General features: G+C 34.0%; 1 protein-coding gene across 2 annotated transcripts; it reads left to right on the forward strand.

Moving 5' to 3' along the window:
• The first annotated feature begins 481 nt into the window (after positions 1–481).
• LOC134221108 (uncharacterized) lies at positions 482–15,790 on the forward strand. 2 transcript variants are annotated; one of them, XM_062700297.1, is made up of 5 exons: positions 482–729; positions 1,204–1,412; positions 1,520–1,634; positions 15,350–15,565; positions 15,654–15,785. In XM_062700297.1, exons 1-4 carry the CDS (start codon positions 595–597, stop codon positions 15,554–15,556), a joined length of 666 nt encoding a protein of 221 aa, XP_062556281.1. In that variant the 5' UTR covers positions 482–594; the 3' UTR covers positions 15,557–15,565; positions 15,654–15,785. The 2 variants fall into 2 exon arrangements, with proteins under 2 accessions (XP_062556281.1, XP_062556280.1); XM_062700296.1 differs by having other exon boundaries at positions 15,350–15,790.
• The last annotated feature ends 3,265 nt before the right edge of the window (positions 15,791–19,055 follow it).

Genomic DNA, 19,055 nt, shown 5'->3' on the forward strand with positions numbered 1-19,055 from the left:
CAACTACGAGCAGTCAATCAAGCTCAAGCTCATAATTTATTTGCTGAATTTCAGGTCTAAGGAAATCTCCTTCGCTACTACTACCGTTCCATTTAAATTAAATTTCATGAATGTATAACCAACTCATACCTTTGGTCATAATCGACAAAATCGACTAATCATGTAAAACATCTGGGTACCTACACCTTGGTTAACGATAATGGCAAAAAACAGAACTTCGTCTTTGTGTTTGTCGATTTTTTGTCGGAAGCCAGGTGAAGATTGTCGCAATGGAACTAACAAACTTTCCCAAGCGTTGAAAATACATGGCACAGTATATGGAAAATAAAACATTTATTGCCTTCAGGGCTTGAAAAGAAAGCTCCAAATGACCGTGCATTAATTTAAACGACAGTTTTGAGTTACAATGTGGTCGGACATCGGTTGAAACGTGGGAGGCCAGCACTCTTTTCCGGTTTTCAAAACCGCGCCACGTGTGCCAATTGAAACCAATCATCGAAGCAAACATTAACATTACCCGGAATGACAGTTTCAGCGAATAAATTTTATGACATAACAGTATCGGCTTACGGAATTATTGAAAGGTTTTAGGAAATGGATTTCAACGATTTGAGCCACGCGATGGACCTGTTCTTCATGGAATGCCAGAGTGCCCTTGAACCCGGTTTCATTCAACAAGCTGAAGCAGTTCGTCGAATGGATCTAACCGTTTTTACCAACTCCGATTCGGTAAACATCAGCTGGCCAGGGGAGGGCGGATTAAAATGAATCGAACAGGCTGCTGAAGTATTTAAAGAAGAATTTTATTTGATACTCTAATGAATCTGAGGATAAGCATTTCAAATGTTTTAAATAATTGGTTGACAGCATCTATCAGAATTGCTTGAACGGTTTGCATTTCAATTTCGACATATTCTTCAACAAACGATGAAAACATTGTGTTTTCAAATTGTCTTCCTCTTACTTTATATTTTTAGTCAAAATATTTAATGAATTTACAAAACATTCTTTTACGAATCCTATGAGTTTTTTTTTCATTTCAATATTATTATATTATTCAAAATTTGTTACATTCCATAAAAGATCTGTGTTAGTTTTGTTGAAAGATCCATTTTAATTTCGTTACTAGAGAACCGATGCATTTTAACAACACGATTCCCATCTTCTGAGCAAAATGCCACAACGTTTTTCCAATTTTTCCAGATGGGTTCGCTCCATCGCTGTTTGCAAGCGGCTGACCGCGATCAATCAGAGCAGGAAAATGCGGCTCAGCTTATCGGAGCAACGTTAGACGAACTGGAACAATCAATCACCCGATTGGAGCAGTGCCCCCATGAAGTGGTTTTACCACGGATAAGTTTTGCTCCGGGTTGTTTCCAACAGCGACAGTATCTGGCGGGAAGAGACGAACTGTGAGTACTACCAAGCTGGGTTGAACCCAGCTGTGGTTAATGTGATTTCATGAGTTATTTATATTTTTGTCATTCACCCTTTATATGACGACTGATATTAATTGTAGCTATCGAATGCTGCTGGAAGTAAATGCACGGATGATGGATCCGGATCGTGATTGGCCTCCCGAAGCCGATATGCTGAAGGCAAAAATTAGAGAACATCAGCGATGCTATGAAGAGGTAAGTTAATACAAAATGTGGACTGTAGGGGCACCGTTCTATTTTTGCTTATGCTTCCATCTTTATCTTCACCACTAGGATAGTTTGTTTTGTTGATTAAGGTTTTTGATTTTATTAAAAAATGCAGGAATCCACACAAAAAAAATCTTGTTGCATACCTCAAAACAAATGAATAAATCATCACTTTCGTCAATCTGTTTTGCTAACGTGCACGCGCTCTAGCAAATAATGTAAATTATTGTAGCGTCTCTAGTAAGTCGTACCAAGAATTCATTTGAATAGTGTTCAGAGGGAGGAGTTTCAATAGGAACAATACATAGGTTCAACGACTTGACAAGCGCAACTGAGGATGAAGAGAGTATTATCTGTTGGATGTCAACCAAATGAAAATAAGAAACAGGATCGAAAGTTGTCGAAAATAGAACGCATAAAAAATTTCAACATATTTTGAACGTTCCAACATATGTAAAATACTTTTCCTTCATACAAACGTATGGACGTGATGGGTGGACCTACCCCACTGAAATGGAAACCAAAGACATACCAAAGTAATGGTGGTAGGTATCACATGTTGGCTATTTTGTTTAATGCCACGTCCCGTATAATCTGTCCATATGGATGTAATCCAACGTATAATCCTGATTTGGTGCTTTGAATGACGGTGCAGTTAACACTCTTTCCTAAGTGATAATTATGCGAGGTTCCTTCTTGAGTGCAACACCTTTCTTTTATGGTCCTGGTCCTTGAGGTGATGAGTTGTGGTTAGGCAGATAGATAGGGAAACGTTAATGTTAGCATTTAATGATATAATGAGGATATAATGTTTCCACATAATGTCACATGAATGAATTATTAATTTAGCGAGCTGGCTGTGAAGAATCATCATTGATGTATAACCCTTCAGAACGCGCGCAGCAGGATCGTTCATGATATGTATTGCTAGCGGTGTTTTTCTCATTAGTGTTGTACGAAATACAAAAGTTCAAGTGCCCAATAAATGGGCATACAAATAATTTTGACTTGGGTTTTAGCCAACATTACCTGTCTTCTTAAGACAGACATGTCCAACAAGTTATCTTTCTTCAGCCCAATAAAAAAGTTTTTAGAAAGGAATCTTCAATTTTTTCATATTAGATTTAATAACAATCACATTATGTTAGATTTCATATTCCTTTAATTGATGAATTAACGAACTAACAAATCGACAAGTTTAAGAATTTACGAATTTACAAACTGATGATTTAATGAAATAATGAATTAACGAAATAATGAATTAACGAAATAATGAATTAACGAATAAATGAATTAACGAATTAACGAATTAACGAATTAACGAATTAACGAATTAACGAATTAACGAATTAACGAATTAACGAATTAACGAATTAACGAATTAACGAATTAACGAATTAACGAATTAACGAATTAACGAATTAACGAATCAACGAATCAATGAATTAATGAAATAATGAATTAACGAATTAACGAATTAACGAATTAACGAATTAACGAATTCACGAATTAACGAATTAACGAATTAACGAAGTAACGAATTACCGAATTAACGAATAAACGAATTAACAAATTAACGAATTAACGAATTAACGAATTAACGAATTAACGAATTAACTAATTAACTAATTAACTAATTAACGAATTAAAGAATTGACGAATTAATGAAATAACGAATTAACGAACTAACGAACTAACAAATTAACAAATTAACGGATGAACGAATGAACGAATTAACGAATTAACGAATTACCGAATTAACGAATTAACGAATTAACGAATTAACGAATTAACGAATTAACGAATTAACGAATTAACGAATTAACGAATTAACGAATTAACGAATTAACGAATTAACAAATTAACGAATTAACGAATTAACGAATTAACGAATTAACGAATTAACGAATTAACGAATTAACGAATTAACGAATTAACGAATTAACGAATTAACGAATCAACGAATTAACGAATTAACGAATTAACGAATTAACGAATTAACGAATTAACGAATTAACGAATTAACGAATTAACGAATTAACGAATTAACGAATTAACGAATTAACGAATTAACGAATTAACGAATTAACGAATTAACGAATTAACGAATTAACGAATCAACGAATCAATGAATTAACGAATTAATGAATTAACGAATTAACGAATTATCGAATTCACGAATTAACGAATTCACGAATTAACGAATCAACGAATTAACGAAGTAACGAATTACCGAATTAACGAATTAACGAATTAACGAATTCAGGAATTAAGGAATTAACGAATTAACGAATTAACGATTTAACGAATTAACGAAGTAACGAATTAACGAATTAACGAATAAACGAATAAACGAATAAACGAATTAACGAATTAACAAATTAACGAATTAACGAATTAACAAATTAACGAATTAATGAATTAACGAATTAACGAATTAACGAATTAACGAATTAACGAATTAACGAATTAACGAATTAACGAATTAACGAATTAACGAATTAACGAATTAACGAATTAACGAATTAACGAATTAACGAATTAACGAATTAACGAATTAACGAATTAACGAATTAACGAATTACCGAATTACCGAATTAACGAATTAACGAATTAACGAATTAACGAATTAACGAATTAACGAATTAACAAATTAACGAATTAACGAATTAACGAATTAACGAATTACCGAATTAACGAATTAACGAATTAACGAATTAACGAATTAACGAATTAACGAATTAACGAATTAACGAATTAACGAATTAACGAATTAACGAATTAACGAATTAACGAATTAACGAATTAACGAATTAACGAATTAACGAATTAACGAATTAACGAATTAACGAATTAACGAATTAACGAATTAACGAATTAACGAATTAACGAATTAACGAATTAACGAATTAACGAATTAACGAATTAACGAATTAACGAATTAACGAATTAACGAATTAACGAATTAACGAATTAACGAATTAACGAATTAACGAATTAACGAATTAACGAATTAACGAATTAACGAATTAACGAATTAACGAATTAACGAATTAACGAATTAACGAATTAACGAATTAAAAAACTAACGAATTAACGAATTAACGAATTAACGAATTAACGTATTAACGAATTAACGAATTAACGAATTAACGAATTAACGAATTAACGAATTAACGAATTAACGAATTAACGAATTAACGAATTAACGAATTAACGAATTAACGAATTAACGAATTAACGAATTAACGAATTAACGAATTAACGAATTAACGAAATAACGAATTAACGAATTAACGAATTAACGAATTAACGAATTAACGAATTAACGAATTAACGAATTAACGAATTAACGAAATAACGAATTAACGAATTAACGAATTAACGAATTAACGAATTAACGATTTAACGAATTAACGAATTAACGAATTAACGAATTAACGAATTAACGAATTAACGAATTAACGAATTACGAATTAATGAATTAGCGAATTAACGAATTAACGAATTAACGAATCAATGAATTAACGAATTAACGAATTACGAATTAACGAATTAGTGAATTAACGAATCAATGAATTAATGAATTGAAGATTTAACGAATTAACGAATTAACAAATTCACGAAATAACGAATTAATGAATTAATGAATTAACGAATTAACGAATTAACGAATTAACGAATTAACGAATTAACGAATTAACGAATTAACGAATAAACGAATTAACGAACAAACGGATTAATTAATTAACGAATTAACGAATTAACGAACTAGCGAATTCACGAATCAAGGAACTAATGATTAAATGAGTTGATAAATTGAAGATTTAACTAATTAACGAATTAACGAATAAACGAATTAAATAATTAACGAATTGACGAATTAACGAATTAACGAATTAACGAATTAAGGAATTAAGGAATTAAGGAATTAAGGAATTAAAGAATTAACGAATTAACGAGTTAACTAATTAACGAATTAACGAATTAACGAATTAACGAATTAACGAATTAACGAATTAACGAATTAACGAATTAACGAATAAACGAATAAACGAATTAACGAACAAACGGATTGATTAATTAACGAATTCACGAATTAACGAATTAACGAATTAACGAACTAGCGAATTCACGAATCAAGGAACTAATGATTAAATGAGTTAATGAATTGAAAATTTAACGAATTACGAATTGACGAATTAACGAATTAACGAAATAAGGAATTAAGGAATTAAGGAATTAAGGAATTAAGGAATTAAGGAATTAAGGAATTAAGGAATTAAGGAATTAAGGAATTAAGGAATTAAGGAATTAAAGAATTAACGAATTAACTAATTAACGAATTAACGAATTAACGAATTAACGAATTAACGAATTAACGAATTAGCGGATTAACAAATTTTAACGAATTAACGAATTAACGAATTAACGAATCAATGTATTAATGAATCAATGAAATAATGAATTGAAGATTTACCAAATTAACGAATTAACGAATTTACGACTTGATTGATTAACGAATTAACGAATTAACGAATTAACGAATCAATGTATTAATGTATTGAAAATTTAACGAATTCACGAATTAACGAATCAACGAATTGAAGATCTTACAAATTAAGGAACTATGCATCGGTATTATCAGTAGCCTGGTGTAGCTATGCTGGGTCATTAGGCCGAAGGCCGTTAGGCCGAAGGCCATTAGGCCGAATGGTCATTAGGCCGAACGGTCACTAGGCCGGATGAGAACTGGGGAGTGAGAAGTGAGTAGTGCACAATGAGGAAGAGGTAGAAAGGAAGAAGGAAAAAAGAGGAAGAAGTATGAAGGAAGAAGAAAGAAGGAAGATGGAAGATGGAAGAAGGAAGATGGAAGAAGGAAGAAGGAAAAAAAGGAAGAAGGAAGAATGAAAAAGGAAGAAGGAAGAAGGAAGAATGAAAAAGGAAGAAGGAAGAAGGAAGAATTAACGAATTAACGAATTAACGAATTAACGAAGTAACGAATTACCGAATTACCGAATTAACGAATAAACGAATTAACAAACTAACGAATTAACGAATTAACGAATTAACGAATTAATGAACTAACGAATTAACGAATTAACTAATTAATGCATTAACGAATTAACGAATTAACAAATTAACGAATGAACGAATTAACGAATTAACGAATTAACGAATTAACGAATTAACGAATTAACGAATTAACGAATTAACGAATTAACGAATTAACGAATTAACGAATTAACGAATTAACGAATTAACGAATTAACGAATTAACGAATTAACGAATTAACGAATTAACGAATTAACGAATTAACGAATCACCGAATTAACGAATTAACGAATTAACGAATTAACGAATTAACGAATTAACGAATTAACGAATTAACGAATTAACGAATTAACGAATTAACGAATTAACGAATTAACGAATTAACGAATTAACGAATTAACGAATTAACGAATTAACGAATTAACGAATTAACGAATTAACGAATTAACGAATTAACGAATTAACGAATTAACGAATTAACGAATTAACGAATTAACGAATTAACGAATTACGAATTAACGAATTAACGAATTAGCGAGTTTACGAATTAACGGATTAACGAATTAACGAATTAACAAATTATCGAATTAACGAATTAACGAATTAATGAATTAATGAATTAGTGAATTAACGAATTAATGAATTAACAAATTAACGAATTAACGAATTAAGGAATTAAAGAATTAAAGAATTAACGAATTAACTAATTAACGAATTAACGAATTAACGAATTAACGAATTAACGAATAAACGAATAAACGAATTAACGAACAAACGGATTGATTAATTAACGAATTAACGAATTAACGAACTAGCGAATTCACGAATCAAGGAACTAATGATTAAATGAGTTGATAAATTGAAGATTTAACTAATTAAAGAATTAACGAAGTAACGAATTAACGAATTAACGAATTAACGAATTAACGAATTAACGAATTAAGGAATTAAGGAATTAGGGAATTAAGGAATTAAAGAATTAACGAATTAACGAGTTAACTAATTAACGAATTAACGAATTAACGAATTAACGAGTTAACTAATTAACGAATTAACGAATTAACGAATTAACGAATTAACGAATTAACGAATTAACGAATAAACGAATTAACGAACAAACGGATTGATTAATTAACGAATTAACGAATTAACGAATTAACGAATTAACGAACTAGCGAATTCACGAATCAAGGAACTAATGATTAAATGAGTTAATGAATTGAAAATTTAACGAATTAACGAATTGACGAATTAACGAATTAACGAATTAAGGAATTAAGGAATTAAGGAATTAAGGAATTAAGGAATTAAGGAATTAAGGAATTAAGGAATTAAGGAATTAAGGAATTAAGGAATTAAAGAATTAACGAATTAACTAATTAACGAATTAACGAATTAACGAATTAGCGGATTAACAAATTTTAACAAATCAACGAATTCATGAATTAACGAATTATTATAACGAATCATCGAATCAATGAATTAATGAATTGAAGATTTAAAGAATTAACGAATTAACGAATTTACGAATTCATGAATTAACGAATTAACGAACTATAACGAATCAACGAAACAATGAATTAATGTATTGAAAATTTAACGAATTCACGAATTAACGAATCAACGAATTGAAGATCTTACAAATTAAGGAACTATGCATCGGTATCATCAGTAGCCTGGTGTAGCTATGCTGGGTCATTAGGCCGAAGGCCGTTAGGCCGAAGGCCATTAGGCCGAATGGTCATTAGGCCGAACGGTCATTAGGCCGAATGAGAACTGGGGAGTGAGAAGTGAGTAGTGCACAATGATGAAAAGGTAGAAAGGAAGAAGGAAAAAGGAGGAAGAAGTATGAAGGAAGAAGAAAGAAGGAAGATGGAAGATGGAAGAAGGAAGATGGAAGAAGCGAGAAGGGAGAAGGGAGAAGGAAGGAGGAAGGAGGAAGAAGGAAAAAGGAAGAAGGAAAAAGGAAGAAGGAAAAAAGAAGAAGGAAAAAGGAAGAAGGAAATAGGAAAAAGGAAGAAGGAGGAAGAAAGAAAGAAGAAGAAAAAGGAAGAAGGAAGATGGAAGAAGGAAGAAGGTAGAAGGAAAAAGGAAGAAGGAAGAAGGAAGAAGGAAGAAGGAAGAAGGAAGAAGGAAGAAGGAAGAAGGAAGAAGGAAGAAGGAAGAAGGAAAAAGGAAAAAGGAAGAAGGAAGAGGAAAAAGGAAGAAGGAAGAAGGAAGAATGAAAAAGGAAGAAGGAAGAAGGAAGAATTAACGAATTAACGAATTAACGAAGTAACGAATTACCGAATTACCGAATTAACGAATAAACGAATTAACAAACTAACGAATTAACGAATTAACGAATAAACGAATTAACAAATGAACGAATGAACGAATGAACGAATTAACGAATTAACGAATTAACGAATTAACGAATTAACGAATTACCGAATAAACGAATTAACAAATTAGCGAATTAACGAATTGACGAATTAACGAATTAATGAATTGAAGAATTACCGAATTAAAGAATTAACGAATTAACGAATTAACGAATTAACGAATTAATGAATTAACGAATTAACGAATTAACGAATTAACGAATTAACGAATTAACGAATTAACGAATTAACGAATTAACGAATTAACGAATTAACGAATTAACGAATTAACGAATTAACGAATTAACGAATTAACGAATTAACGAATTAACGAATTAACGAATTAACGAATTAACGAATTAACGAATTAACGAATTAACGAATTAACGAATTAACGAATTAACGAATTAACTAATTAACGAATTAACGAATTAACGAGTTTACGAATTAACGAATAAACGAATTAACGAACTAACGAATTAACGAATTAACAAATTATTGAATAAACGAATTAACGAATTAATGAATTAACGAATTAACGAATTAATGAATTAACAAATTAACGAATTAACGAATTAACGAATTAACGAATTAACGAATTACCGAATTAACGAATTAACGAATTAACGAATTAACGAATTAACGAATTAACGAATTAAAGAATTAACGAATTAACTAATTAACGAATTAACGAATTAACGAATTAACGAATAAACGAATAAACGAATTAACGAACAAACGGATTGATTAATTAACGAATTAACGAATTAACGAATTAACGAACTAGCGAATTCACGAATCAAGGAACTAATGCAATGATTAAATGAGTTAATGAATTGAAGATTTAACGAATTAACGAATTAACGAATTAACGAATTACGAATTGACGAATTAACGAATTAACGAATTAAGGAATTAAGGAATTGAGGAATTGAGGAATTAAAGAATTAACGAATTAACTAATTAACGAATTAACGAATTAACGAATTAACGAATTAACGGATTAACAAATTTTAACAAATCAACGAATTAACGAATTAACGTATTAGTGAATTATTGAATCAATGAATTAATGAATTGAAGATTTAAAGAATTAACGAATTAACGAATTTACGAATTCATGAATTAACGAATTAACGAACTATAACGAATCAACGAAACAATGAATTAATGTATTGAAAATTTAACGAATTCACGAATTAACGAATCAACGAATTGAAGATCTTACAAATTAAGGAACTATGCATCGGTATCATCAGTAGCCTGGTGTAGCTATGTTGGGTCATTAGGCCGAAGGTCATTAGGCCGAAGGCCATTAGGCCGAATGGTCATTAGGCCGAACGGTCACTAGGCCGAATGAGAACTGGGGAGTGAGAAGTGAGTAGTGCACAATGAGGAAAAGGTAGAAAGGAAGAAGGAAAAAGGAGGAAGAAGTATGAAGGAAGAAGAAAGAAGGAAGATGGAAGAAGGAAGAAGGAAGAAGGAAGAAAGAAGAAGGAAGAAGGAAGAAGGAAGAAGGAAGAAGGAAGAAGGAAGAAGGAAGAAGGAAGAAGGAAGAATTAAGAATGAAGAAGGAAGAAGGAAGAAGAAAGAAGGAAGAAGAAAAAAGAAAGAAGGAAGAAGGAAGAAAGAAGAAGCAAGAAGGAAGAAGGAAAAAGCAAGAAGGAAGAAGGAAGAAGGAAGAAGGAAGAAGGAAGAAGGAAGAAGGAAGAAGGAAGAAGGAAGAAAGAAGATGGAAGAAGAAAAAAGGAAGAAGAAAGAAGGAAGAAGGAAGAAAGAAGAAAGAAGAAGGGAGAAGGAAAAAGGAAGAATGAAGAATGAAGAATGAAGAATGAAGAAAGAAGAAGGAAGAAGGAGAAAGGAAGAATGAAGAAGGAAGAATGAAGAATGAAGAAAGAAGAAGGAAGAAGAAAGAAGAAAGAAGAAAGCAGGAAGAAGGAAGAAGTAAAAAAGGAAAGAAGGAAAGAAGGAAAGAAGGAAAAAAGGAAAGAAGGAAAGGGGTCGTACACTTATTACGTAAGCAATTTTTCAGGGTTTTTCGACCCCCCCTCCCCCCATGTAAGATTTTTTTCATACAAATGATTTTTTATTTATATGGAGCGTAAGATATTGACCAACCCCCCCTCCCACCATAAGTGCTTACGTAATATGTGTACGGCCCCAAAGAAGGAAAGAAGGAAAGAAGGAAAGAAGGAAGAAGGAAGAATGAAGAAGGAAGAAGGAAAAAGGAAGAATGAAAAAGGAAGAAGGATGCAGGAAGAAGGAAAGAAGGAAAAAAGGAAAGATGGAAAAAAGGAAAGAAGGAAGAAGGACGAAGAAGATGGAAAAAGGAAGAAGGAAGAAGGAAAGAGGAAGAAGGAAGAACGTAGAAGGAAGAAGGAAGAAGGAAAGAGGAAGAAGGAAGAACGTAGAAGGAAGGTGCAAGATGGGAGACTGAAGAAGGGGTAAGGTGCAGAAAGAACGTTTCATTTTTCACCTCTTGCTTCTTTTTGCTAATTCGGCCTAATGGCCATTCGGCCTAATGACCGTTCGGCCTAATGACCATTCGGCCTAATGACCTTCGGCCAAATGGCCTTCGGCCTAATGGCCTGACACCGGTGTAGCTAAACATGTGCGCCGCGCTGCCGGTAATTTTCTTGTAACTAGCATAAAGTTGATTTTGCTCAAGTATGTTCAGGCGAACATAAACATATTTTTTCTAAGGCTGCATCTCATTTCCCAAATTAAACTCAAATTAAAATAAAAGTAACTGTTGTATAATTTACGAATAACGCTGCTCACACAACAAGATTATCTTTGACAGATATTGATTTGTTTTGACAGATGTCTTATCGGTTATCTTCTAGGCCTTTTCATGTGACATGTGCCGAGGTTGCACTTGTTTACAACCGCTGAACAGGCCCGCAAATCCGAAGCTGTCACTTTCATAGATGAACTGTCAATTGCCGATAAAATCAGCTGATTTTAAACGTCTCGTGAAAAGGCCTATTGGATAGTAAATACCTGTATCTGCGATTTTATGACAGTGGTTTTTTTATTTTCGAAATTTCACTTTGAAGTTTAATTCACTTTCATATCAGGAAATAATATGCTGCCTAAGAAGTTAAATATTTTCCGGGAATTTAAGGGAGCCTCACACATTCAGTTTTTAATTTTGCAGCTCGGCAAAAATCCGCACAGCCGTCTGCCCAGCAAAATAAATAATGATATCCCGGCAAAAATGACGTTTGTTAGCTGATTTTCAGCAAATTATTTGCTGATTTTCAGTAACTTTGACAGAAATTTCGGCAAAAAGCATGTTTGCTGGGGCACGGCTGTGCGAAACTCGGTAAAAGTTTTACATTTTGCTGAGATCCCGGTAAAAAAAATTAAGTGTGCACACCTCGGGAATTTGGTCCGCGGATTTTTTTACCATGCATTTTTGCATATGCGATATTTTCGGGATTTGAGAACGAAAAATCAAAATCCCGGCCCCATTTAAAATACACGGTGACCAAAATCCGGCGGAAAATTTTCCCGAGGTGTAAGGCAGACTTTAAGGAATTGCTCCTAAATTCTTTGATGTTATTTCTAAAACTATTCTAAAACTATTGTTTTTTCGAAACTCCTGCAGAGATTTCCGGATTAATTTCTGGAGGAAATCACAATTGAATTTCCATAAATGTACCTAGAAAAACTTCCGAGGTGGGTGGGAGTTGCGTTAGAATTTCTATGTGAGATTCGAAAGAAGTTCAGTGGAAATTTCTGGAGAGTTCTCGACGTAATTTAGGAAGAATTCTTGAATAAGTTTCTGGAGGAACTCCAGGGAGAATTTCAGGAGGTTCTCTGAGGAAAAACTTGTAGACATTTTAGAGGAATATCCGTAAAAAATCGTAATTTTCGTAAATTCCGTAATAGCTCCTATGACATAGCTTCTGAGAAATTTTTCAAAGGATTTTGGAGGAATTACATCAGGAAATTTCGGAAGAAATCCTTCAGAAATCTGGGAAAGAATTATCTAAGGGGCATCTGGACGAACTCCCTGAAGAAAGACTTTCTAGAGAAACTTCCGAAAAACATCTTAAGAAGCTTCTTGGAGATTGTATTATGGAAATTATGTAGGAATTCCTGGAAGAATACTTAGAGGAACTTCCGCAGGTATTTCGTTGAAAAACTGGAACGTGGAATTCCTGGAGGGACTTCTGAAGGAATTCTTGGAGGAACTCCTTGAGGAGATTTCGGTAGAATTCATGAAAAAACTTCCGGATGAATTCCTGGAGGAGCTTCCAGAGGAATTCTTGGAGAAACTTCCGGACGAAATCCTGGAGAAGCTTCCGGACGGATTCCGGAAGGAACTTCCGGACGAAATCGTAGAGGAACATCCGGAGAGATTCCTGGAGGAGCTTTCGGACAAAATCCTTGAAAAATTTACTGACGATACCCTGGAGAAACTTCCGGACGTAATCCTTGAGGATCTTTCGAATGGAATTCCTGGAGGAGCTTCCGGTCGAAGTCCTGGAGAAACCTCCAAATAAAATCCTTAAGGAACTTCTGGGCGAAATCCTGGAGGAGCTTCCGGACGAAGTCCTGAAGGAACTACCGAACGAAATCTTGGAGGAACATCCAAACGAAATCCTGAAGGAACTTCCGGATGAAATCCTGGAGAAATTTCCGGATTAAATCTTGGAGAAACTTTCGGACGAAATCCTGGAGGAACTTCCGGACGAAATCCTGAAGAAACCTCCGGACGAAAGCTTGCAGAAACTTCCGGACGAATTCCTGGAGGAACTTCCGGACAAAATCTTGGAGGAACTTCCGAAAGAATTCCTGGAGAATGTCCAAAGAAATGTACAGAGGAATTTCTTGATGAACTTCCCATCGAACTCAGGAAAAAAAATCCTCAGGAACCCTTTGAGGAACTCCTGAAAAAAATACAGAGAGTTTTTAACGCTTGAAATAAGTCCACGCCAATTCACGCCACCGCCGCCGAAAAACAACTGCGTGACGCCGCCACGCCATCGCTGTTGCTGGCTGAAAATGATCTATCACGCCGCCGCCGGTCAATTTTCAATCGGCGCACAGGTCTAGTTTCTACTCTTTTCAGAGTCCCGCCAGTAAACCTTAAAAAAAAATACATAAATAATCAATTAGAAGCAAATATAGTAATGATGGTTTGTGTAACAATGGCTGGGTCATTAAATTTCAGATCTCTGAACTTTATTACAATCATGAGTGATACCTGAGGATGGTTCATCAATATAATTCATGTTTCAGAATAATATAATTTTTAGCTGATAGAAGCTTGCAAAAAGGGGAAATTCATTGGAATCCGATTAGACCCATCATAACTGGAAAAAGTGATGTCAATGCGTAGAATTGCATTGATGGTTTGTGTTCCACTATCTATGACAGATGGAATGAAATTCTACAGAATTTATTAAATGGAATTAATTTCAATAATGAGTCTGTCGTTCCTGCAAAGCTTCATATTGTGTTGTGACTGAATACTGTTATGTGTGGAAATTAATTGATGCGGATTTATAATCACCTCGTTTTATACAAACTTAACATATTCAAATTGATTCTCTCTTGTGTTTATGTTTCAAAATTGTATACCCTCAGGTTTTTTTTTACACGGTTTGGTTATGGTCGTTTAAGACCTTCATGGTCAATGAAGCAATGAGTTAACTTCACAAAAAAATTCACAAAAAATCAAAGAAAATTCAGGGGTATTTGAAACGCTGTAAAAGATGAATTCCAACCGCGTAAAAAAACCTGGGTGTAATCGATAAAATTTTGCAGAAAATTGTTGATTGATAGCTAAGTTTGGCATAGTAGCACATAGTAGCATATTCACGTTATAGCAACTTATATACAACCTAATTTGATAAGATATGAGCATCAGAAGTTCCACTGCAGAAATACACAATCACATGTCTGTAAATATTCATGCATAACAGCAGTTCTCAACCGTTTTGATGAGTGGTACGTACCCCTTTGGACTTTTGCTGGTGGTACCACTTAAGATTTTAGTACTGAAAATTCAAACGCTATCCGAAATTGTCTATCCAAGGCAAAATAACTACTTCTGGGGCTTCTTTTGGCTCCGGGGCTACTTTGGATTTACGACGAAAATAATTCCAAATACGGTATTTACTTGACCTTAAAAGGATATCGGATATTCCTTAACTAAAAAGGATATAGAACCTACTAACTTCCTATTCGTGCTGTTCTAGTTCTCGGACCCCCAACTGAATATCTAGCTTACATTTTTTTTTATTAATACTTCCCATTCAACATTCCAGCAATTTCCCATTATTGGAGTTCTTGCCTGTCACACTGAAACGCTGTCCGCCATCGAAAAACAGCTGGACGCAGTTGAGGACCGTCTGGCAGCGAACGAAAAGCTGTTTCGAGATATTGGACTGCATGGGGAACGATGGCTTGGTGAATTTTGCTCCAATCTGGTAGACAGCCGCCAGCGGTGTGGGTGGATCATGCCCAAGCTGTGATGGGTGTCTGTAAGTCAATAGAAAATTTGTTGTGATTAATTTTCCAGGAACCCTTAAAAACAATTTAGACGATACCTTGATCTTTTTTATATTTTAGCCTTCCATGTTTAGCAAGATGTATGTTTTATTTGCATTGGAACGAGCTATTTAAAATGAACATGGAAAGATACAGTTCCGTACCAAATAAATTTATTCGACGAACAACATTAGACGCAATAAAAAAATATTTATTCTTCTGAACCTTACTCTCTCGGAAGGAATACCTATGTGAATATGTTTATTTCATAAGTAACATTGAATGTGAAACGTGTCAGCGATTCCATGAAAAAAGAATAGAGTCGATTTTGCTCAAAATATGTATGAATGATTTCTACCGAATATAATTAGACCCGTATTTTTTTTTGTTTTGGTCTTACGGTAATCATTTTCAAAATAGGGTGGACAAAAAAAAAACGACGTTTCCCAAAACATATTTTTTTCAAACCTTCAAATTTGAACCAATGGACCGATTTGCAATTTTTATGCATGAATGAAAAAATTTCCAGTTATAGATTTTAGAAAAAAAAATTGTTTGGGGAAAATAGCAAGCTTTAAGACGTTTAAATAATTAAAATATCAGATTTTTTTGATTTTTAACCTTCTGCCACAACGGCTGTTCTTTTTTATTTTTTTAAATGAAAAAACGTTATTACACGTACAGTCAAAAAATTGGAAAATTGGTTCACCAAGCCGTTTTTGAGCTACATTTTTTTTTTGAAAATGTCAGTTTTTTTTGCTTATATACGCATGGGATGGCATGGGTCTCCATCACTTCAAAATGTCAATCAGTTAAATAAAGTTGTCGAGCTTGTAACTGACCAAACATAATAAAGTACTTCAAGAATGCATGATTGGTCTCATGTTCAATGTTGATTTCATGATAATGTGTCCTTCGAGAATACGTTGAGGAGATGGATAATTAATCTCTGAGTAAAACTGTTACATGTTCAGATTTTCTTAGTTTACCATAAAATATATTTACCCGCAGCGTATACGCACATTTAACTAATAAACTAATTTAACTAATAAGGAATAAGGAATAAGGGATGAGGAATAAGGAATAAGAAATCTTCATGTACTTTTTTCCGTAGTTCTTCTAAAATTCTGGTTCACTGGGTGTCTTGAGTGCAATGATTTGTTGATGTCTTTCACACATTTACCCAGAGTTCCGAAAAAATGGATCACCGGTATGTAGTCTTATTAAATTAACTGCTTGTCCGTCAAAAATACTATAGAGTCAGACTATAGGTTCCCAGACTGTGGGTCGCGACTTCCTAATCATGGGTCTGTGCTTAATAGCCGAGCCGATAGTCCTTTTATAAGATTCCCCGTATTGGACTTGCGATTCATTTCATCAAACTAGAATTGTTTGAAAACAGTATACACACTTAATCGACAATTTTTTTCTCAGCAAAACAAAGTGACGAACGTGATCGTTAAAGTTAATTTTAACTGATATCTCGTTAATAAATGTGATGTTTACACAAGTTACTGAAACTCGGCAGTCAAGTTTGCCATAGATATCGGTAATCCGGAATTTACCCGAATTTCGGCAAACTCAACTGTCAAAAGTATAAACTTCTATCGCGATCTATCACAGAAAACACGTGACCATCTTCTGTTCTCTTGGTAAGCATTTTATCTTTAGTTAAAATTTCTTTATTTATACCAATATAAACAGATTCAAACAACATTATAAGCTAACTTCAATACTAAAAATAATTAAATTGATGTATGTATATATATTTTCAGAAAGTTCATAATACAATCAATTGTCATAGACATTGAAAGATGGACAAAATTCGACTTCCACGCACGAAAGACTTCTGAGGTCGGCTTAAGCATAATATACATGTTGGAACAGAGATATGTGGTATCGTGGAATGATCCTGTTAGATGGCTGCCATGACCACGTAAATTGCGCGCAAAACGCATAAATTTCCTACTGAATCAAAATTTTAAAAGATATTTTCGTATTACCAAAATTGTTTCGATTTTTAAATATGGACAGCAACAAAAAAACGCCTGAAATATATTTATTTTTCATGTGAATTGATGCTTTTAATTTTTTTTATTTTGGTCTGTCTGAAAGCAAACAAAATTAATTTATTCACTGAATTTCGGTAAAACACATTACCGATCTATTCGGCAATGAACTACCGAACGGATCGGTAATTTTTGACAGATGGGTGGTTACTCACATTTTACGACCGATCGGTAATCTGAACTTTCACCGAGATTTTTACCAATATATCAGCTGTTGGATTCTCGGTCATTTATTTTGCCGGCCTCGGCGAAAAAAAATAAGTGTGTAGAACGAATAATTCACGTTCCATAAAATCCCGTTACTTATCATGTGCTACTTTTGAAGACTGTTAAAGCTGAGGTGAGAATTTCGCATCACGTCCTTATGTTCAATGCAGAGAGCTGGAGGAAATTTCAGCGTACGTCGACTGGGCCTGAGACGGCTTGCGAATATGTATTTTAACAGAATAAAGGCGTGTAAATGTTGCTTCTGCGGAAAGCCGGCGATAAACCTTACTGTGACAAGAAGGGTGTAGGATTTCGAACTTGAATATTGTGCTACGACTTTTTAGGAAACTAATACCACGACAATTTTATTCGCTCAACGGAGTATACACGACGATATTTCGATTTGAAGCACTCTAGGTTTTATTTCCAACTGACTGGTTGTGTCGACTGATCGACGGTTATATTGCTAAATACGAATATGCTACAAAGATAGCCTGATAGCCATCGGCTATCCGATTGCCTACTGATAACACATTATAGAGAGAGATACTATATGAGAGCTGTTCGAGCAGTTCATTCCATACGGAACCAGTAATCTGATAATTATCGATTCAACATGCCGGCCACCGTGAAAATGCCAATTTTAACTACTCCATAATATCCTACTTGCAAGGTAATATAAGATTAGGCTACAACTCTTATAAACTACGTCTAATTCGCTTTGATTTTCTTCATTCTATTATAATACTCTAAATACTTCATACGACGATGATTATCTCTGCGTCGCGACGGCAGGTAGCTGTTACTTCGACCCCGTTCGATGGACTGCAACACGTGCTAATTCGGCTACTCTTCGGCAATGAACGGATCGACACCATGTGATTCCTCGGCCGCCTGGTCGATCTCTCAGCTGGCTGCTGCTCACTTGTACCTCGAGGTGACTGGGCTATTGATAAAACGAATTTCTTCTTCCTTCACATCGGATTTGTCGGCTGTGTGATCCTCCGGTAGACTTCTAACTGCAAACAAACATAGACGGCTTTTTCAAACAGTAAAGGAGAAAAAAAACAACACTTAACTGGGGCGGAGGCAACCGGCCTCCACGGGTCCGTTTCCGGACGATGACCGTTGGCAGCGAAGTACTGAGCGTACTTGTGCGAGATGGGCGAGCAGCGACCGCATCCTTCGAGCGCCAACATGATAAGCA

Source organism: Armigeres subalbatus, chromosome 3 (genome assembly GCF_024139115.2).
Source record: "Armigeres subalbatus isolate Guangzhou_Male chromosome 3, GZ_Asu_2, whole genome shotgun sequence".
Lineage (NCBI taxonomy): Eukaryota > Metazoa > Arthropoda > Insecta > Diptera > Culicidae > Armigeres > Armigeres subalbatus.

Excerpts from the sequence above, each read along its gene's own strand:
- LOC134221108 (XM_062700296.1), top strand. The coding sequence starts at position 595 with ATGGATTTCAACGATTTGAGCCACGCGATGGACCTGTTCTTCATGGAA. Across the intron at positions 730-1,203 it reads TTTTTACCAACTCCGATTCG|ATGGGTTCGCTCCATCGCTG; the intron begins GTAAACATCAGC and ends CAATTTTTCCAG. Across the intron at positions 1,413-1,519 it reads CTGGCGGGAAGAGACGAACT|CTATCGAATGCTGCTGGAAG; the intron begins GTGAGTACTACC and ends TATTAATTGTAG.